At 35.3% G+C, this 22683-nt stretch overlaps 3 protein-coding genes across 3 annotated transcripts in view; all 3 read right to left on the bottom strand.

The window, feature by feature from the left end:
* Positions 1-115: 115 nt before the first annotated feature.
* Positions 116-6699, bottom strand: LOAG_17059 (TDP1 protein; the record flags this gene model as incomplete). The annotated part of the gene is made up of 11 exons (XM_020449720.1): positions 116-226; positions 655-780; positions 1266-1520; positions 1755-1917; positions 3487-3683; positions 3853-4112; positions 4210-4398; positions 4751-4937; positions 5174-5456; positions 6117-6238; positions 6574-6699. 11 exons carry the CDS (start codon positions 6697-6699, stop codon positions 116-118), a joined length of 2019 nt encoding a protein of 672 aa, XP_020306712.1.
* A 20-nt stretch (positions 6700-6719) lies between these two features.
* On the bottom strand, positions 6720-11440 carry LOAG_17058 (hypothetical protein; the record flags this gene model as incomplete). Its single annotated transcript, XM_020449719.1, has 10 exons — positions 6720-6878; positions 7822-7998; positions 8262-8538; positions 8833-9040; positions 9122-9330; positions 9430-9589; positions 9745-9832; positions 10534-10706; positions 11084-11252; positions 11378-11440. The coding sequence occupies 10 exons, from the start codon at positions 11438-11440 to the stop codon at positions 6720-6722; spliced, it is 1683 nt and encodes a 560-aa protein (XP_020306711.1).
* Positions 11441-12331: 891 nt separating this feature from the next.
* Positions 12332-22683, bottom strand: part of LOAG_17057 (SNF2 family domain-containing protein) — a gene marked incomplete at both ends in the record, with an annotated part of 11594 nt that continues 1242 nt past the window's right edge. The window contains 27 exons of the mRNA XM_020449718.1: positions 12332-12481; positions 12748-12966; positions 13096-13302; positions 13629-13731; positions 13997-14114; positions 14506-14636; positions 14737-15020; positions 15229-15333; positions 15573-15735; positions 15821-16005; positions 16281-16415; positions 16527-16694; positions 16787-16912; positions 17021-17214; positions 17353-17467; positions 18086-18236; positions 18405-18495; positions 18761-18939; positions 19134-19259; positions 19535-19586; positions 19649-19752; positions 20188-20309; positions 20590-20768; positions 20845-21082; positions 21464-21658; positions 21876-22016; positions 22287-22412. Of these exons, the coding sequence (XP_020306710.1) occupies positions 12332-12481; positions 12748-12966; positions 13096-13302; positions 13629-13731; positions 13997-14114; positions 14506-14636; positions 14737-15020; positions 15229-15333; positions 15573-15735; positions 15821-16005; positions 16281-16415; positions 16527-16694; positions 16787-16912; positions 17021-17214; positions 17353-17467; positions 18086-18236; positions 18405-18495; positions 18761-18939; positions 19134-19259; positions 19535-19586; positions 19649-19752; positions 20188-20309; positions 20590-20768; positions 20845-21082; positions 21464-21658; positions 21876-22016; positions 22287-22412 (4107 nt within the window). The remainder of the gene's footprint in view (positions 12482-12747; positions 12967-13095; positions 13303-13628; positions 13732-13996; positions 14115-14505; positions 14637-14736; positions 15021-15228; positions 15334-15572; positions 15736-15820; positions 16006-16280; positions 16416-16526; positions 16695-16786; positions 16913-17020; positions 17215-17352; positions 17468-18085; positions 18237-18404; positions 18496-18760; positions 18940-19133; positions 19260-19534; positions 19587-19648; positions 19753-20187; positions 20310-20589; positions 20769-20844; positions 21083-21463; positions 21659-21875; positions 22017-22286; positions 22413-22683) is intronic.

Raw genomic sequence — 22683 nt, 5'->3', positions numbered from 1 at the left:
GTGAGATGAGCATCAAAAAAAAGCTGGAAAATCACCGCGTTTAGTTACTACCAGCAAAAAGCAAGGTACCGGTCAGCATAGAGAGTCATGGATAAATATAGCACATATTTCCCTCCTATTCTTCGGCGAGCGAACGAATCAATGAACCCCACACTTTTCGCTGCTTTTTAACGTCGTCTGCGTTCAGCTGTGTGAAATCAACATTGAATTCATCTCGTTTCAAACTCTACAAATTGGGACAACTATAACGAGATTAATTCCCAAACATACTGAAGTGGCATGAACAATCCTCCAGTAGAGAGGGCAGAATACGCTCAGCAATATATTTAGATATTTAAATTAATTAAATTTAATTCAATCTTTAGTTTCACTTTAGGATAAGCTGATGTTATAATACACGTGCCATACAAAAATTTTTATGCATTCATACCCTGAGGTGCAGTTTGACAAAACCCTCTTTACTACCACTATTATTTCGCAGTACATTTGATAATATTTAGCTACTTCTACAATGCAGTGATTCAACTATTTCTTAAACAAATAATGACGTATCGCACGTAAAGTTTTCAGAACTTAGTAATACCGAAAATAAAACAGAACAAGATTTGATTGTCTGACCGGCAAAATCTAAAATCTTATGAATTCTCAACAAACCTCGATATAGTGTCGGGTGTATTCAATAACAAACATCCCGCAGTCCATGCTATTGTATTGCTTTGTGGCTCGTTCGATGCGTGTATCCACCGGAAGCCCGAAATACTTTGCTAATATTTGAATCAGCTGAAAAATAAAAAAAAGAATCAAAGGAACATCTAAACATTAACACAATGTATTCAGATCACAATTCAAAGACAAAAATGTTTCAAGTTGAGGCTTGTAAGGATCCTAATCAACGTGTTCCTTTTACATATGAGAAAAAAAACAAAAAACAAAAACTACTTTTGTACTTAATAACAATTTCTAGTATTGACTCCAACAAGGCTTTCCAAGCAAGATGTAATACGCTGTCTCTACCTTTTAACTGATTCTGCAATTTCAATCCTTTTCTGAATGGAGGACATTCAGTGCTTTCATTAGAACTATACCAAAATGAAACTGTCCATCAGTGGAGCAATATGTTACGCAAATACAATGCTGTTAATCCTTCACTGTCCGCATATGATATGATCTCTCGAACATCGTCTCATTGATCCCGTCGGTTGGGACCGTCTTGATACATAATTTCGTGTTTTCAGAAATCTTTTACAGTTTCAAAAGATACATACCTTATCTGTCGCTTTCTGATTCGCTGAAATGGTTCCCTGTGCGCTATCAATGATCAGAAAATGAGGCTGAAGATCGCGGCGACATATAAGCAATGACCAATGACTTCCACCGCTTCTTGATGGATCATCATGATCGTTCACAACGAAAATAACATGCTCCTTTTCTTTAAGTGTAAGCTCATCGAGGAGCTCTGTCACTTCATCTGGTGTGCTTAGCTTAATCAGCTGACATACCGCTGCATTTATAAAGCTAATCTGAAACTAATGATTGCTTTCCTCTTTTTTCTATTATGATCTCAACTCTCTCAACAATACATCGTCCCATTATGTTGGCACAGATCACGCTCGTTACCCTGTACAATTACGACCGACTATCAGTTCAATTCGAATGGTGTTGAGTGCGGAAAATATCTTTCATCAGGTCCCAATTTTAGCAACTTGCAGTTAGATACTTTTTTTTGAATAAGAATGACACATGTGCAAACAAACTTTGTCTCTCTTAGTCTCATCCAAAATTCTCGTGTGGAGATATTCGAATGCGAACGAAATAACGGGATCACTAAGCCACCGTCCATTTTCCAGCGCTTTCAAATCAGCCTCATAAAGTACAGTATCACCAAACGACAGGACACACTTCCCCGATTTCGCCATACTGCAAGATTTGAAACGATTTTTTTCAAGAAAGACCAATACGTGGTCGCTAATTCAATCATACACTCGAATTTCCTGATGCAACTATAAACAGTATTTTTCCAGAAATATTCTGGAAAAAACGTAACACTGCATATAGCAATAAGGGACAGTCAGTACTATCTAATTTCGTACCAAGCGCGCTTAAATATTAGAACAACTGATCTTTGCTATCAATTCATTGTAGAAGTTAAAAATCTGATCTACTTAATCAAATATGTACATTAAAATGAAAAGCAAGCATGGGAAAAATGAAATAACGGTCTGGCACAATAATCACAATAGTTAAGATAACCATTAAAACAATCAACATCCCGAAAATCAAACATGTGACACATCAATCATTACAAGTTACAAACAGACAAGACTTGAACCTCACATAATGCTGATTTCCAGTTCATATCTAGAAAATACAGTTCTGCAATAAATTACAAGCTACAGTTCAAGTAATACCACATCGTTTCATTTCCTACAACTTCAATTCTTCATGTAAAAATGAATTTTCAAATGCTACATCTCTACTTTATCTAAACCACTAATTAAACTTTCTTCATATCTTGAGAGATAATATGTTGATATCCACATTGATAAGGATTGAATAAGCAAACAGAAATAATTTATTCATAAGAAATAAAATATATTAAATTTATTTACAGATATACACTGAAACATAACAAGAGATATCAGAATAGTTTACATATCTTTGTGCACTGAATATTTCAATCATTATAATAATAGACACTGATTTCATATTTTACTCCATTTTATTCATCAATAATCAAGACCACCGAAACTGTTCAGTAACTCAATGCAACCCGCTTTCCCAAAAACGGTCAAACTTTACATCAGCAACGGTAATGTACTGAGTTCGAGAAAAGATTTGCAATGCTAATCGTCCTACTTATTAGTTTTCAGTAGTTTGAAATTCGGGCTTTGTGGAGACTGACGGATAATTGACTAAAGATTTTTGAAATATATATCCTTCCATCGGGTATTAACGCTGCTTGACCACAGCCTATACCTCGATAAGTCCTGAACTTGGACGATTCAGACTGAGAACTCATATCTAAACCCATTCTCTTCATTAAAAGGAAAAGGACAATGTCTATTCCTTTTTAGAAGTAAATCCAATTGACAAAAGACGAACTTTCCTGTCCATTGATAAGATTTTCAAAAATGCAAATAAGATTTTATATATATTTATATGTATATATATATATATATATATATATATGTGTATATATATGTATATTTATGATTAAGTCAATGTGGCACTGATATGATGATACTTACACATTCCTTTCTAACTATTGTTACACTTAATGTTTAATAAGCTAATTCCACTCTCTAAGTTCTACCTGTGATTTAAGAGGAAAATTTCTGGTCTACAACGGCAAACAGAAGCAAAAGTTACAAAGTACAACCAAAAACACTTAAAAATCCAAATATGATACTGGTGAGCTAGTCCTGCATGCGAAATATGGCGGTTCAGTAGCGCTGTGAAGAAATAATGTTGGCAGAAATAACTTACGGCCAGGTTTTTCGAAATATATCTGGCTTCCTGTATGTCTTATCTACTATCCACACACGGTCGTTGTCATCATACTTTGTCAAAGGCAAGTCATATGGCAACATATCCAAGGATTCAGGATCACTGAACAACAAGCCAAATTCATACGACCGAATAGTTAATTGTGGTTTTTTTGACTGGTAATCACCCCAAGCTGCCTGGAAAAACTACACACAGTACAATAACTAACACAAAAGACTGACAGTGATAATCGTAATGATAACTTAATGTATCTTTCACATGGTTGCTTTCGGCTAAATGTTAATACTAGTCACAAATGCTTTTTTTTTGAGGTAGAAATAAGCGAGTAAACGGAGTGAACTGCACCTTGGAAAGGTTGGCACTTGTGATAAGCAACCAAGACGGTTTTAGAGAGTCCTTAGCAAAAGCTGCATATGTCTTGATATGTGGCATAGCACGAGAACGCCCCAGATGATCACTGCTCCACTTGTGCATGAAATTAAGCAAATATGGCTGCTTTACTGCTACACTATTACTGTAAGGAAATGAGCCACCTGCTGCGTATCCTTCATTAGAATTTCGAACGTCTTCCACACAAGGATAGATAATTCGCAAGTGTTCGCCATCTTCAAAACCAGCAAACTTGATTAAAAAAAAAAAGAACTTCATTTCTAAAACTTAAGGAGCTCCCTACTGTCAAAATGTAATTAATCTTGGATAAACCTGTCTCCGCACCACCAGAGAGACTGTTTAAAAACTGTCCCGTAAGCCAATATTGCGGTGCTGCTCCAAGACTACCAAGTGAGCTGCACTGAGCATGATAAGTAAAACCATCCATATTCTTTACATCCCCAAATAATTCCTTCAGTATTACGCGCAATCTCGGGTGACCATATTTCGTTAATTGAACGCCTGAAATTAAGCCTTTGTAACTTCGAAATAAAACCAAAACTATCAAAATCACTAGAAGGATTGGATATGATGAACAGTCCGGAAGTCGAATACCAGAGGATGTTAACTGTCACTACGTCTTCCTAAGTTACAAGTAACAACAACTGCCTCCTTTCAACTGTTTGAACCACAAAGAATTGCACAGACATAATTTTTGACAATATTCTATAAGCTGTCGAAATCTGTATGCCATCTCGATCTACCGTTTCACATTTTTCCCAAGTCGATTTTTATAAATCGAAACAAACATTTAATGATGTGTGGACATATACAAAATACAATGCAAAAAATGAAATGAAATGAACAAGATAACCTTTATGAGTTCCTGGCACAGAGTAAACAACTCGTGCCTTCACTTGGGACAAGTCAATGTTAGAAACGCGATCTCGCCAGTGTTCGATAAGACCCCAATCTTGACTTGTTTTATATTCGTCCAAGTATTTTACTAAATCAGTTTGGAAATCTGACCCATTTCGGTCGGGACAATCACCGGCAGCCAGCTGAAAACATTCGCAATATGAAAGCATTTTCTTAATATTTCCCATTGTAAACCTCTCATTCATAACATCATGTTTTTAGATGGTTGCAAAATCCTACACCATATATAATCATATGTACGTCTTTTGAAAATTACAGGCCGGCCATTAAATCATTCCTTCCTACTCATTCTCAGACAGGAAGGTAGGAGACGATTACCACTGCGTAAAACATAATATCAAGCATGCATTCTACTAACTTCATTTCCACTACAATGAAAGAATGCTTGTGTTTTGAAGTTCCAATCGCTTTCCAATAAGTTAGCAGTTGCGATGATAATATGCACTCTTCCAGTATTACTTTCAAAAATGGAAATTTTGGAATGATGTGTCCCGAACGGTATCATTAGGCGTGCTCGTCCAACATTAACGTTATTTACTCCACACTGCTTTACTGCAGTTTTAGTTAAGGTAAAGTCAGTCCCCATTCTTTCGCCCACAATTAATGTAATTGGTCCTTGTCGTAATCGACCTGGATACTGCCTGTAAATGACATTTAGAAAATATAAATACAGGTTAACAAATTTTAAAGCTAATGCAAAGCACAGAATGCCCAGTGCTTTCCCATTCCCTCATAAGGAATCACAATCTGTATAGTCAACATCGCAACAGTGTCATAGGAGGTTTTCATCGTCCTGAGAAGGAATTAAAAGGCAATAAATAAGAAACAAAGTTTAAATTCCTTCTTGAATGGAATTGATGGGATTCAAACGTCATTCACTAAAGTAGGAGAATGTTAAAGAATACGGGACGAAAGATTATAAGAGAATGTTAAAAAGTACGGGATGAAAGATTACCATATATGATAACAAATAAGGCTCTTTAGTGCGTAATGTCTAGTAAATTTACTAGTAATATTCGAGTATTAGTATAAATAGACGCTAACAAAACCAGAAATATATAAGTAGCTGCTTTTTAATTTATATAAATCGGCATACCAGCAGTAATAATCACCACATACACCTTTATTTCGTAATTTATGTTTAATATCCAAAGATTTCAAGCATGTAAATTAAGACAAGGAAACCCAACACTCACACAAGGGAAAAGATAATTTTCATATTACAAAATACCCATTTGAGACTCTAAACGAGAACGAAAGACGATACATATCCAAAGCGTTCCAAATATCGAAGTACTTACGTAAGTAACCAACGAAGATCAATCATGAAATTGAAATGGATTGATGCCACGGGCGAAATAAGCTCCAGCAATTCCGCGAACGAAAAAGCATTGACATTATACTGTTCCGCTAGACCTACAACCTGCAAATGAATGATGACAACAACGCCAACTATGGACGAAACAGAGAAAATATTCACCGGTTTACCGTATAAAGCGCTTCAACGCCTCCCCAGTACTTCTTCCCCGTACCTCATACCTCCTCCCCGTACCTCACACCTCCTCCCCGTACCTCATACCTCCTTCCCGTACCTCACACCTCCTCCCCCTTCTTGCTCCAATCTCCAGCTGCGATTAACATGTCTTTTCCAGGAAAATTCTTTCCCGTACAAGTTAAAAAAGATAGAAGTTAAGAAGAAAGATAGGAAGTTAAATACTAAACAGCGGCAATATAATCACGTAAGAAGTTGAAACTAACCTTGTTGAAGTACAGTTTATCCATCAAACAATTTTGTTTCATACGTTTCCCTTCTGATCCTTTTGATTCAAGATCATCACATTCTTGAGCCACACACGCCAACGCCTTAGTCATCCCCCGCTTCATCTCTAAAACATCGTTGGAGTTCAAGCTTCACACGAAGAAAAACAAACGCACCCCAACCAATCCCACTCGCCCGTTTCCGACCTATGATAAACAAGACCAAAATCGACAACAGTTACTTGTTCAACGCGCGACAGCACAAGATTTAACGCGGCTTTACAGGTTATCCGCTTGTTTACAACCTTAAATGGGTTACGAGTTAGACGTAACTCCCATATAACCAGCGATGATTCGCAATTGTATACTTCTTGCGCTCAGAGTCGGGGTTGAAATGGCTAAAATTTCAAGCTTGCTTAAAATGGCAATAAGAGAACATTAAAATTTAGAGTTGAATTTAAAATCCCTTTTGATCCACTGGCTTGCTAACGCAGAATCATCAAGTATAATGTTTGCTAACTGTTAACTCATAGTGAAGATCATTCCCTCATTACCGTGCACCTGTTTTAACAGTTCTCAGATTATTAATCTTCCACATGGTATCCGCACTTGGCTTAAATTAAGGAACTTCAGCTGCATGATTTTACCACTTATCATTCCTAATTTAAGTTTTCCTGATGGATTTGTCATATTTCCCTGTTCCATAACAGCAACGATTTCTTCTTCAAATTGTTAAAAAGAGATATGAAAAGGTACGACAAACTATTTGTCGTCAATGACCGAAGTCCGCGATAAATTTATAACACACTTCTTTCCCAAGGAACAGTACATTCAAATGCAATACTTAAGGTAATAATACCAAGAAAAACCAGCCAACTGCTCCAGCCAACTGCTTACAGAAGGAATTGAAAAAGCACAGCATTGAAGTGATTATATAGAAATACATTTAAATATTATGCAAATATAATTGTATTATTTGAATCTATCACGATAAAAATGTAAAATTTGTGAATAACGCGAAGCTGCTCTACTACATTGATTAACATGTGATTTTCACGTAACTGACGTGACAAGATCAATTTCACTGGAAGAGTCTGACATTCTTTAGAACTCGATACCTTCGTCGTCATCTTCCGTTTATCTCGGTCTGCGCTAAAATAAAAATTGGGAAATAGTGTTGTTGCAGATTTTTCAGGTAAACTGTGATATTGACAAAATACGAAGTCAATGATAATAATGGAAACTTACAAAACGATTCCTAAAGCAACAAAGTAAACGTTGCCAAAATCCTCTAATCCGTTGTGTATGTCCTGTTCTTTCTTCCTGCTCTAACTCATCGCTTCCTGTCATATCGATATCCAGATGCCTCGAGTCATATCTCGAGAACGGTTCTCGGTCATACAGATAGTGTGAATTCGGATAGATCTGATGTAATAAAGATCAGAATGCAATATGCAATTGCTTTATATTGATCTTAGCCATGATTCTACTCAGGAATTTTGGAAGCTAGTGGTACTTAAAATAGAAGTAAAAGTGATTCAGCAAATGGATTACAAAATATTTTAACGAAATCAACGAATGGAAAGCGAGAGAGACTATGCAACGAAAAGTGAGGGAAATTTTTTCCGGGAACATCAAAATTTAAAATGTTGAGTTGATTCCTTTGAAATTTATAATTTAGAACTCACTGTTTTCATGAACTGTTGTTGTTCATCACCATCATCATTGATGAGTACTCGAAAAGTGCCACCTTTGGTAGGATGGCCACCTTCTAGAAATCGTAAATCATAGAAAGAAGGAAACAGTTCAGCGCTTCGCCGAATCCGTCTTTGTTCATGAGAGGGATTCAAAGGATTGGATTGATGTAAGTTATCGTTTAGCAAAAAAATTTCATCAGCTTGCGCCCATTCATTTGCATACTTCCTTATCCAAATATCCATATCACGATGCGTATAAAAACGGGCTCTTGAAAAACGTCAACATTAATTAAGTTCTATGTATATTTAAAAGTTTCTAAAACACTGATATCGAAAAAAAAGTTGACTTAAACTTTTAAATATTAAAATCAAAAAATGTTGGCGATATTTAAATCTTTTATTAAATTTCATTTTTTGAAGGCTCTTCTTGAAATATTTGCTGGTTTTATGCAGATAAAATTTGGAGTGTTTTGAATCATGAGTTCTACCAATCAACAGCAGGGTGAATTTACTAAAAACTAGAACTAAATTTGAAAAATTTTATTAAGCCAATTCTAGAAACCTCAAATCGAAATAACTGCGCGGAATATCCATGCACCAATTGCAATGTTCGTATCTCGATCGTTCTATGAACTTTTCTTCAAAGCTTTTACCTAATCTACTCATAATTCGACGGCAGGTTACCATCATTGTATCCACATCGGTTTCAAATTGATATACTTGTTCAAGAGCATGATGCTTCTGACTATATACGAGCTCTATAGTTGTACCTAAATTTAGAAATCAATTAATTTTGCGCGAAACGTTTTATAACGAACAAAAATGTAAAACAGAAAATACGAATAACTCACAAGAACTAACATGCGGATCTGATGAGGTAATAACAGTGAAACAGATGTCATCGTTGAAATTTCGAACAATACCAATGGGATATTCCTTGCTAATCAGACCTTTATCATCAGTTCTTATTAACGTCTTTAATTTTAGTGCACTCAATACTGACTGAAGACCTTTCTTGTTGAACATATAACTTAGGCCTAGGCTTGATGGTTCAAATGCTCTGAAATGGTCACATTTTGTTCATAAAATTTTATTCAAATCACAATTTCCAGTCATATCTAAGCTTTGATCATTTCCCCAAACAACAAATTAATAGTACCTTTCGATTGCAGCATTTGGTTGAGCATGAAGGATATCTGCCACTAAACATGCTTCCAGAAATTTCATTTCTTTTGCATAAGTAGGCCGAGGAATATTACGGATATTCTCAAGGCAAGTCATCCATTGACTTACACCACCACTGCAGCACAGGTAACGCTCTAAAATATTTCTGATTAATGGAGGCGATAAAGAGAGCGAATGATAAAATTGTTGACAATAATATTTCTTTAATAAATATCTATCAATTAATAAAAAAAAGATTTTTATTCGCAAAAGTTTTCCAATACTTTAATAATACCCAATATCACCATACTTGAAATAACTGCTGCAATGGGCATCATATCGAACATCTGATTGAACAGAAAACACATGTTTACCTCTGAAGGAAATTGGGACTGACACTGAATTAGTGTAAATTAGAAATGTCAAATCTTAACAAAAAAGGAAGTTAAAATTATGCCAAACAACTGGCATCGTGGATTTTCGCATAGGGCAATAATAAATGCATTGCATTAGCTGATGATAGCCGGACAGTTAAAGTTTAGTATATTTTAGTATATTCCAGTCAGTATATTTTAGCTATCAGATTATAAGGAAAATTAAGATATTAATTCAGGAAAAGCTGGAAAGTCGATTTATGGTCGTAAAGCACTTCCGCGCATACAAAGGAATTTTTGTGTAAACTGAATGAGAAAAAGCGGACAATTGATAATTGCTAAAATCATGAACTTATTCAGGCACAACATCTCTGAATGCAATGACACGATTTGATACATTTCCGGAAGTTCCAAAGAAACTCAATTAGATACTGCCATTTATTCCCAAGCGAAAATTGAACGCTGTATATTATCTTCAGCTTAATCAACGGATGAAATTAAATATTATGGGTCTAGGCTAGCCAAAGTTAACATATTTCATGATACCAAAGCCGAATCAAAAGTTGTTGATTCATCATAAAAAGGATTTCTTCGTGCTAAACTTCATGATCAGATAATATTACCAATCTTATCATTAAATGAGAAAATACAGCAATACAGCTATTGATACCGTACTTTTTGATAGAAAGATATATAACGAAAAAAAAAAACGGTGGCATTTTTACCAGTTCAGCGAAAAGATTTTGGTGGCTTGTTGTTGGTACATTATCAGCCTTCATCGCTTCCACTGTCTCATAATTACTCCGTAAAAGAAACAAATGTTGCGGCCATCGAAGTTTCATCAGTAGCAGTAGCATGATTATTTCAAGTTGTTGTCTTCCTTGACCAACATAGCCACCTATTTACATTTTCTTTTAATGCCCACTTTCTATTCCCTTCCTTCACTCTTAAACTACTAAAAGTAAATGTGCCACCAAACTATTTGCAATATACTATCATATATAAGTGATTTTAATGCTTTAAGTAGGATATTTGGTCCAAAAGATGATGAAATATGATAGGAAGAAGGAGATTCAGATATTTCTAGGATTTATCAAATGTGCGTTAATTACATGGACGAGTAAGATGTTTTTATCGCGATAATTAACACATGCATACGTATATATATATATATATACACGTGAAGGGGATTAAACTAAAAATATTCCGGTAATTATTAGGTCAAATATTTTTCTATAAAAATGTTTGAAATTGGAATAGAAATCTGCTATTAACCGAGAAATAAATAGCGTCTTCTTGGAGGTAATCCATGTTCATCAAATATTCGCAATAATGAATGAATACTACCGCATAAATTACCAAGTATAAACAGGCCATTGTTTGTTAAATTAAATTCTAACAAAATTGGCTCTTCCACAAATAGATCTGCTCCGTAATGTAGTATCTGGAAAATTAAAAATTCCTATATCAAAAATTCCAGAAAAGTAAAATATATTCAGAATTTTAGAGTTCATACGAAAACAGATGTTTCGTTCCAAAAAAGGAAAAACTGGTATCAAACAAACAAACCTCAATAATTTCGGAAGTCGAAAAGTGTTCCTGAATGGATGTATTATTACTGATACAACGCATCAAAACAGTAATGTATGTTTCAAGCCTAGTTTGAGTAAGTTTGTTCCTACACCTCTGCACCATTTATAGTATTTTTTAGGTTTTGTAGTCGGAGTTAAATCAAGTTATTAAATCAGCTCAAATTGATTATTACACGCCAACGAATGTAGGGAAGACAATTATGGAATGATTACAATCTAGTGAGAACTCTTGGTAGATAACTGTATCTTCTAGATTCTTGAGCTTCACTTGGGGTTGCAATCACAAAGATCATTTTTAAGCGCGAGCACATCCTCTCCCCCACATATACATATATGCGCTATCCTATTTTGAAGCAAAATAAGCATCCCTTGCTGGTAACAAGACTCAAAAATTTCCAAGTTTTGCTGTTCGAACACTCCTAGAGCAAAGATGTGTATCAATTCTATTTTGTTTTCTAGGAGGAAAAAATTTTAAGTCCTTAAAAAGTGAAGTGTGATAAATAACGAGTATAGTGCGTTTCATTTAGCAAAGCATTTTTTTGCAAATCACCACCAGTACAAATATCTATGAAAAACCACATATTTACAAGCTTTTAAATCACAAATATCCATAGAAAACCACATATTTACAAGCTTTTAAATGAGATTAAATGGAAAAAAGTTACATACCCGAGTATACTTTTCAGTTGAGCAAGACATTACATCAAAACATCAAGGGACAATACCGCTTGCTAGACCATTTTCAGGATACAATCACGGGGAATTGCAAATATGTACAAAAATACCAACAATCAGCAATAAACTCAGGAGAAAAAACAATACACGAAGAAGCAACACAAGGCCAAAAACAGGAGATAAAGTAAGGGAATGGATTTCAAAAATGATGATGACTGAAACTGAATAATTACATTAAAAGCGCGTTTTTAAGTTTTCAATTACCAAGCCGAAGTTTTTTACATTCAATACTATCACTAACAATGCCACTACTGCTAGCGGTATCCCAAATTAATGTTGAAGAATTGTTATTCCATCCAGGTACTTCAAAGGAGTGCGCTATTGAAGAAGCATTATAGCGATCGTACTGAAACAGACAATATTACTGCTGATAATCCTGTATTTACAATCACTTATTTTCTTTTTGAAAAAGGGAATGCAACAAATGCACCGGAGCCATTGAAACACGTAGCCTAAAGCAATTAATTTACGCTTATTTATCATCCCAATCATTACATTAACCATAAGAAAGTTATCTTTTAGAAAAGCGTGAACACCAACACTCTTAATTAAAGTACAATAAACCTGAGATAAAAATGAAACTGAGGTCTAGTTCCCTATTAAAATAAATACCTGTGACATTTCCCACAATTCTTCAATGCTCAATTTTTCGCCAATATCCGAACTTGTGAAATATTTATCAGAAGTTGAGGACGAATCACTCTCACGTGATTTCTTTGAAGAACGCGTATCAAGACTAGTTCCAGGCGACACATCGTCTATCACAAAAAGTTCCATAAGCTGTTCCGTAGCCATCGTCTGCAAGGAACGGTTATCCGCACCAACTAGTGCCTAGAAAATCAAGTAGTTTCGAGCCGAACACTTCGAAGTTATATTATTTTAGATCATCAAAACCATTACTTTTGATTCATGCTTCCCCAAATTTTATTACCACCGGCATGAAAAGTTTATAAAACCAACATTAGCTGTATTGGTCTTGAACTTCTGCAGCCGCATAATTTTCTGCTCGATAGAACCTTCGGTAATTAACCGATAAACATTCACGGCGCATCTTTGTCCAATGCGATGAGCTCGATCCATAGCTTGCAAATCTTTCACCGGATTCCAATCGTGTTCCAAAAAGATAACAATGTCGGCTCCGATTAAATTAAGCCCTTCACCACCTATCTGGAAAAAATCCATAAATTAGCAAAATTCATGTGAGATGACAAAACCGAGAGTGATAGTAAATTCAAGTCAAGCTAAAAAGATGCTGTTCATTTCGAATAAATTGGTTAAATTCGTGAAATGTTATATAAACATTTGACAGTTACGGTCTTTTTCCAAAGGGCGGTGTTAAGCCTTAGCTACATCCTCAACAGAACAAAAACTGCAGTGAACACCAGCGTAGTTTTACACTCTGGAATCTAAAAAAAAAGTAATTATTTGTTCGAATTCCTGAAGCAGTCATAGCACTGACCTACAGAAAAAAAAAACTTCAAACAAAAACATACATTTGTCGTAAGTATCAATACATGTATACTAGGATCAATATTAAACTTTTCAGCAACAGTATGTCTCTCATTCACGGGTACCGTCCCATCCAGCACAGCATATCTAAAATTATGGAAGAAAATAATGGAGTAATTGCATAAATGCTTTCGGGAGCTAAAATCTAATATGACAAAATCTCTTCCTTTTCAAAACATGATTATGTGTAGGAATAGTACCTTGAACCACTTTCCCAAGAATATCTGTTTTCTAACTTGTCACTCATGAGAATAACTTATCTAGAAATCAAAGGATCATCCCCTACTTTTGATTAGTGAAACGTTTGTTGTAAAGCCAGATTTATTGAACCATAAATATAGTAACAAGTAACCTTATATCAGATCCCAGTTCTCCTGAACTGAACAGATTCACAAGTAGCTGAACTGCGGACAATCGCTGACAAAATATAAGTGCGCGATGACCGTTACCAGTAGCAGATATTTCGTTATCTATAATGTTTGAACGAACATGTTTTTCTTTTAATCAACACAGTACTAAGAAAACTGATCACTCGAAAGATTTGAGTAAGTGCACCTTTCTGCGGCTATTTTTCCCGCAAGCCCATTCATGCAGGTCGTGAGCAAAACAATTAGTATCTTTAAAAATATACTAAGTTGTGTTGACATTTGAGAGTGGACTTAGTATTTCAAGCGATTTCTCATCAACTGATAAACAATTCCAGATAAAAGCTGATATATGACTAAGATCATCACAGTGATTTATTATACACCGCAGATTTTACAAAGTGAACGCCAGTACTAAACAGATAAGTTAGCTTACATTGAATTATCCGTATAACACACAGTGGAAATTTTCCTACTGATTAGAAGTTAAAGTCACCTTGTACTGCAGATTCCTCAGAGAGTGCATAATGTTCTCGTGAACCAATGCCGCACTCTTTAAGAAGTTCTCGCAAAGCGATTATTTTACCAGATTCTTCAACGCAACCCTTCAGCTTTTCTATGTTCAAACTGAAATTAGGTATACAAAGTAATAACTAAACGCAAAATGAGAACTTGAAGGAGCTCATGAAATTCCTCTAATCTAATCAAAAAGCACCGGAACACTTACTCTTCTAGGGATTTATGACTCACAAGAGAAGGATGAACAGTACACTTCCGAAGTTCAGCAATGGTCTCTAGAGCACAAAAACTTGGACGATTAGTAGAAGTTCGACGAGAGGACTGGTATATGTCGACAATATGGTTGTATATAAAGCGCTGTACAGAGGTCATACTACACATGTAATCTTGCACAATCTTCTCAGGCAGATCTTCAAGCACGTCTGTTTTCAGGCGCCTCATAACAAACGGTAAAATTGACTTGTGTAGGCGCTCCAACGCATCCTGGCCCTCCTTAAAGTGATTATTCCTTGCAAACAAAAAAATTTCGTAACATCATTTTCAAAGCATCAGAAGTACCAGCAATTATTTATAAGTGTGTGGAAAAGTAAAATTAATAACGGTGAATCTTTACAAAAAAAAGTCTAAATTTCTTATATATCGATTTCAATGAATAGCCCATATCACATATATACACTGAAAATATTAGCTAAAGTTGTACCTTTATTTCTTGAGCGGAAGCATTAACATTTCGCGATCCATTTATTGCATTTAAAAACGCCAATTTAAACTGTCTCATTGTCCCCAAGTAACCAGGCATTAGGAACTGAAAAAAATAAATAAATGAATTAGGCATACTGCGTTGATGCCACTCCAAAAAATTTTGGAAACCATACCAAGATCCTACGGAATAAAAGGCATCAACTAAAACTCCAACAGTTTTAATTTCATTTAGAACTAAAACGAAACATATGATAAATGCTATCCATATGTTTGGGAGTAGAAATTAAATGATCTTGTAAAGCAGGAACAAGAAAAAATTTGAAAAGCTAAAGAAACCCATACCTGAAAAAGAGCCCACAGATCTGCTGGAGTATTCTGAACAGGAGTTCCAGAAAGTATGAGACGATTTTGTGCTTTGATGTTAGTTAAAGCTTTAAACAGCTGTGTGGTAGGATTTCTTATCATGTGACCTTCATCTAAGATCATGTAGTACCATTCTATATTTCTGAAAGCAAACTGCTGTAAACATGATGATCGTAACTGTGTTTTTTCTTCCCTTATATATTTTTAAACATAAGCTCAAAACTTACTGAACATACGTGCAAAACCGCACGGTGTTGTACGACATAACTGTGACTTTTTGCGGATTATTCATCGACAATTTCTTTTCTTTGCAACCTTCCTCGATTTTATGAAATGGAGATAAGGTTGGAAAAAATTTCGACCATTCCGCACACCAATGATTAACCAAAGTTGGAGGACATACAATTAGAACCTTCAATAATCTTGCATATTATACTGATTAAAAAATCTTTTTGTAACAAACTGTTCAGAAACAAGTTGTTTGTGTAACAAACTTTTCCTCGACCAGGACAATGTCTTAAACGGCTGCTTACATCTCTTAACTTCTTAATGTTACTCCTCATTGCTTTCCTCGCTTCTTCAGCTTTTTTATGCTGACAAACCTACTAAGGTTATTAAACCGATGAAGAATCACCACAATAACAGTAACCTAATTAGATCGGTACAAATTATCAGCACTTCACTTACTTTTGCTTGAGGTTTATGGCAGATTTTCATTGCCAATAAACAGAGTGTCTGAAGGGTTTTGCCAAGTCCCATATCATCAGCAAGTATGCCACTTAACCCATACTCTTCCAAGAATGACATCCATCGAATACCTTCCTGTGATTTGGAGAACTTGTATTTATGGAAATAGCAATCAGGATAACTATTCCTCACCACTTTTGACAAAAGTTTTTTCAAATCCGAAGAAATACAAATATTGATACAAACTTGCTGATACTGCCGTAAACAAGTCGAAGCATTCAGTCCTTTGATATCAGTCAATCTTAATTCTGGTAATCGACTAGGATCACCCAGTAACAGCTCAAGAGAATTATCACCAAATATTTCATCTGCCACATCATTTTTCAGAATTGAATGTCTTTCGATTTTTCGATTCTAAAAGTAAATACACCGTAAAACTCCACAAAAAATGACAATAACACCAAGCAATACCAAAATTTCTGTAATTCTGGAATAGAAAAACTAACTGCTTTTAACGTCATCAAAGGTACAAAATTACGGAAAGATATTGCTGCCGCTTCACGTACAACATGACAGCTATCTGCCATAAGACGAAGCGATATTGGAGCCAACAAACGAAGACCTCCCAGCATCTAAACGAGAAGAGCTTTGCTTCATCATAAATGTAATCAAGATAGAAGTGTAAAAAGCGGCAATTTCACTATAGAATCGGTGATGCAAGAAACCAAAAATAGTATTACTTCCACGTGGAAGCTGCTGAGAAGAAAGAGCAATTCGACAAGCCCGCATCGAACATGCGCCCGTGTCTCTCCAGTGCGCAATTTTGCTTGCAATGGTGCTATGGCAGCCTGTAACACTGATCGGAGAAATCCGTCTATACGAGCGATATTACTCAAACATTGAGCAGCACAATACCGGACAACCGCATTTTCCGCTATAAACGAAAATTTTTTGAAAAAGGCAAACTTGAGATCTTCCAAATTGATTCTTGCAAAAATTTTAGAAACTATAAATCTACAATAGAAAAAAAGCGGAGAAAAATAGAATACATAATAAACAGAAAACAACCTACATGTCAGGTATACTCCAAGCTCTAGTACGATGTCGGAGAGATCAGGCGGAACACGCCGCTGTACCCTACTTTCATCGACGAAAACAGTGTACGCCATCATAAACACAGCTGTTTCCTTAACGATGAAACAAAAGTGTCTTATTTGAGATTTTAAATTATGACAAATATTACGAATACCCTCCATGCAATGGACAAACGAGTAAAACGCGATTTTTCTTCTTTCTCCTGATTATGTGTTCACTCAAATTCACTGCACCCTTACAGCTGTACCGCATCTCTGTAAGGCTTAATAGCAGGGAGCATCAATTCATTACATCTCCACTGACTTGGACATTTCGTAGCGATAGGGGCGAGCAACGCTGAAGTACGTCGATACACGTTGGTCATATGCCCCAAAACGAATCGATAGGAACCCGGTCACATTCACTAGTTAGGAATGCGAAGTATGAGTTGCCGAAATTTCCACAGACAAATAGATTCAAAATTCAAAGATCAATACCACCTCAACAGAAGATTAATGTGTATGACCGTATCCAACATGCAGTTTACGCAATTATCAATAGACAAATTTCACTGGATTCAAAATTTAAAGATCAGTATCACCCCAAAAGGGCGATCATACAATTTTAACAATGTCATGCTTTGAAAAGACCATGAAACTGCAATCTAAATTGAGCCATATAAGCGAAGACACACCTCTATACTATAAGGGCCACAGAGAAGTAGAACACACCTTTAAGGAACCGCGATTTCTGAAATCCAAAAGAGAAGCAATATTGGTGCCGGCAATTGGTGTCACCAACATACGAATAACGTATTCTGCATTTTGAGATCGCGGAGAAAAAGGTCCTTTTACACACTGTGATAAGACTACATCTTGTTCACTGCAAGTTTTATGAAATATATGTACAATATGCCAACACATAAATGTTTTAAATACGAGATCTAAAAGACTAAGGAGGACGGAAAGAAACCATTAATCCCCAATATCAGATACTTTAACCGCGAAATAAAATAGCAAAGAATATCTTTCAACAATTAAGAATGCTAACCTGTCAACTTCTGGAGGAAATCGATTAGTACATGAAACCAAACTCACAACTATCTGTTTGATCATCTTCGCATGAGGGCTTGGTTGCTTTTCTGAAAAATGGTCATCATTATATATTAACGGTTATCATTATATATTGACGATTGCGTTACAAGTGCAATTAGCATAGGCCTCTTCTAAATCTTGTGAACCTTATAGCTTTCTTCGACTTTTCATCAGCTAGTATCATTCTAGCAGTGCTTCGTATTCGGGATCAAAAGGAAATGTCAGTGAGCAAATAGTCGACAACAGTGACCATTTACGGAGTAAGAATTTGACTAATCACAACAAAAACTATTAGTAGAAATAAATTTTAACCAGAAGCTATTCGAAACAAAATCGGTATCGAGTTTAGAGCATATTGCGCAAACGTTACGTTTTCTTCAAAACGAATAAGTTCCATAAGAGGTTTTACGAAAGGATTCAGTGATGGAGAATCCAATAAAGATCTCGGATAAATCAATAGTAAAGAGGAAACGGTTAGTGCATTAACACGTCTGCAACAATTAAAGTGATTTAAACAATCCGAGCATGAATAAACTTGTGCTAGTGTTAAGTAGTTTTCAAATAATGTGAACTCGTGTTTCACGTGATAAAAAATGAGCATTTTTCCGGACTGAGGAAACTATTATTATCTCCATCAAAACCTACAGCATTTCGGAGATACTTCACATGGAGATCAATGACTTACGATATGTTGGATGTCATTACTGCTTTGGCTGTTGCGACGGCATACTTGAAACTTTCATATCTCAAACGCAATGTTTCTCTATCGTTCATTTCCTCCAAAATGTTGTAGCAGATATTGTAAAGTGCACTAAACATAAAAATTATCGAAAAGACAGTAAAGATTAACAAAAGGCCGACAGTTATCTTAATGATCAGACATATCACCAAACTAAAAGACCAGCGCTTGAGAGAGATAAATTTTAGATTAAAATTAGATACATAGAGTACACCATGCTGAAGAACTTCATTAGATCGAAAATTATCTGAGGTACCAGTAAGGAAGTAGAAGAATCTGAATTAAGCAATCATGATCGATAATAAATAAATCATAATTTAAAAAAAAAAAATAGATTTTAAGAGAACCTTGCATTGTTATCAACAGTATCGCCATGTTCTTCCACATCGAATACTTCAGCTGCACTAACTCCTTTTTTTCGACAGTACGATGCAAAATCTTTATAAGCATTATCGAGATACAAAAAAACATCTTCTCGTCATCATAAGCGGCATTTGGAGACATAATTAAACCGTGAAGCACTTCGGCTACATAACTAGGAATATCAATAGTTATTCCCGACCTCCTGGAAGAATAATACCGTCGCTACTGGTATTAATACATATTTCATTACTGTATGACCTACAATTATATCAGTCCGATTATTAGTAGAACTTACGTCAATTTTACTTTTCAGGTGGGTGTTTACCAACTAAGTAGCATTTGGTGATAACGCCTGTACTAAGAATAGAAAAAAAGTGGTATCACTTTCTAGAACATGCATCAAAGCGTAAAAAAATTCGAATTAATGCTCACTATCCCGAACGACACCATGCTTAATAGTCTCGAGACCACTAGGAAGATTTGGAAGTTACAGCATAAGCAGCGTTTCTTCTCGACGTTGGTTATTTTACTTCCTTCTCAGTTTTCATAACACAGATGTTAAGGTTTAAGAGAAGGCAATTAATAATTTTGACGATGTTTAAGCCAAGCTAACTGAAAAAGCATACAGTATACTTACCAGATATATGTAAACCAAGCATGACTTAAGAGTACGCCGCCAAGTCTGTGCATGATTACTAAAGATTTCATCGTAGGAGTAATAAGCAACTGGACTGCTTCACTCAATAACTGATCGCCTATCTAAAAATTATAATAAAAGTTAATATAACGGATAAGAAATTTATCAAACCAGTTTTAAAAAATTAGTCAAGCTTTGATACTATTTGTAAGAACAACCATGTTCATCTATCCAGTCATTCAATACAACACATCTTTCGATTACGGACATAATTAAATTCAGCAAGGTCATGTAAGGACCTTTTCAACCAGACATAAAACGGCAAAAACAACCTGTTTAATGCAGTTAGAGAGAAGTGACTAATCAGTATGACAAGTAAATGAAATAAGCGATAACAGTTACCTTTGAAGGAAAATTATAAATAGTTGAAATTAGTGGGGCTAGAAAACGAGCCACATGTAGTTTACGAATTAGGACAACATCAATCCGAATCATATCGCTCAAAGACCGTATTTCATCACCACACAGGCATTCCGTAGGATTTCGGCTAGCGCCTGAACCCACATTGCACTTTTCGAGATCTAAAAAAGTATACTCAATACTTCTTTAAAATGTTAAACTGACGAGGTGGTAATAAACAATCAGACAACGACAAACCAATTTCTGCATTTCGTGCATCAACGAGAAGACAAGCAGTCCAACGACCAATTGTTTCAACTAGGGCTTGTGGCAAATGCTTTGCAAACATAAAATATTCGATGATACGATGAACGCATAATATACAAGCTTCGATGAGATCCTCCGTATCCTGTGGTGCAGCAAAAAGCACAATACGAAACAAAGACGCTAATACTGACATTGTACATGCTTCAAATTCCTTACACTCGTGTTCATCCTGGAAAGCACTTTAAACTAATTTTAGCCTGATTTGATGTAGATACTAAACTTCCGTCAAGTGCATAGGCTCGACAATCTTTGGACTTTTCATTTACCACAAGTTTTGTACAGATTCAATGTTAGATTCTCTGCCTAAGTACACAATCCGTCGTGACGAGTATAAGGGTTTAAACTATATCACTTTTGATCAAACAATAGTTGGAGGGTACTGCTGTATATGTAGCAATTACAAAAACAATGAGTCCCTGCTATCAAGTGTTACTCTGTTGTTTTCGATTGGAAACACGGATATTATAAAATGTAAGTTCAAGGTAAATTTTCATGATTACCCAAACTTCTACGTTCTCCAAAATCTGACAAAATATTGAATCAAGTTTACCTTTAAAGGCGATGGACGGGAGAATGACACGGAAAAAACACTGACAACTTTAAGCGATAAAGTGATATGCAACGGATCCAAAAGACGAGAAAGGTTACTCGACACGGGATAGGGTAATTTTCGTGCACAATCACCTTGCAACCAGATAACCAACAAGGACAAAAGATCAACTGCTACGGTGTCAATATCCAACAACTGTAAGAAATATTTGTAATCTCATAGGACATATGAAGTTTTACAATAATCTTCGACTGAGTTTTATAAAGCGATTATTTCAGCGACATCAAGTGATTTATCAACTTTTATTTATCAACGATTTATCAACTCAATACATCTTATTTCATCTAAAACAAAATCGCCAATTTCTTTTCGAACTGAAATGACGCTTTTCATAAATCTTGAATAGGCTAGCCTGATTTCTCGAAACGTTGCATGTAGAATCGATGAAACGATAAATAACGTGTTCCACATGTGATATCATTTCCGACACTTCTGGCTTCAAATCATCTTTACAGAAAAGAGTTGTTATCGCAGATAAAGCTGAAGCACATACCTAAAGTTTCAATTTATGAAATTATAAAGCAAAGCAGTGCTTGCTCAGTAGTAATAACAATTTTTATCTTCCCGAAAGCAAAAGAACTCACAAAAGTTTATCGAAAGAGCAGCAATTCTGCTACACTTATTCATTACAAAATTTTTTGTCCGTTTAATTTCTTGGAAATGGAAGTGTTAGTTATTGTAATTCTCGTTAACACAGCAAGAGCTTTTTTTATAGTAAAACCAGTAATTTTAAAAAACTGATGATAGAAACAACACGCCAGACCTCGTCGTGGGAGTCCTCAAATGAACATAGTAATAATTTGAAGATTTCATTAAAGTTAACATCATAGTACGGCCCGGCAAGGTGATACTTTATAATCAACAATGCTGCTTGACGATGGAACCATGCCTAAAAATATGCAGGCTAAAAACTCCTGGCATATATCAAGCCTGCTCGATATTACAGTATGTTTCTGTTTCCCGAAAAATTATGCGAACACGATTCAAACAACAATATCTACAGCACGTTTGATTTAATTTCTACTCCATAAGAGTTAATCACAATATCTAGATTATATGTAAGTCTGCAAATATATATCATTATACATTACATATATATGTATATATATATATATATATATATATATATATATATATATATATATATATATATATATATA

This window comes from Loa loa (genome assembly GCF_000183805.2).
Source record: "Loa loa unplaced genomic scaffold supercont3.37, whole genome shotgun sequence".
NCBI classification, from domain to species: domain Eukaryota; kingdom Metazoa; phylum Nematoda; class Chromadorea; order Rhabditida; family Onchocercidae; genus Loa; species Loa loa.
This window is presented reverse-complemented; position numbering and strand designations above follow the sequence as displayed.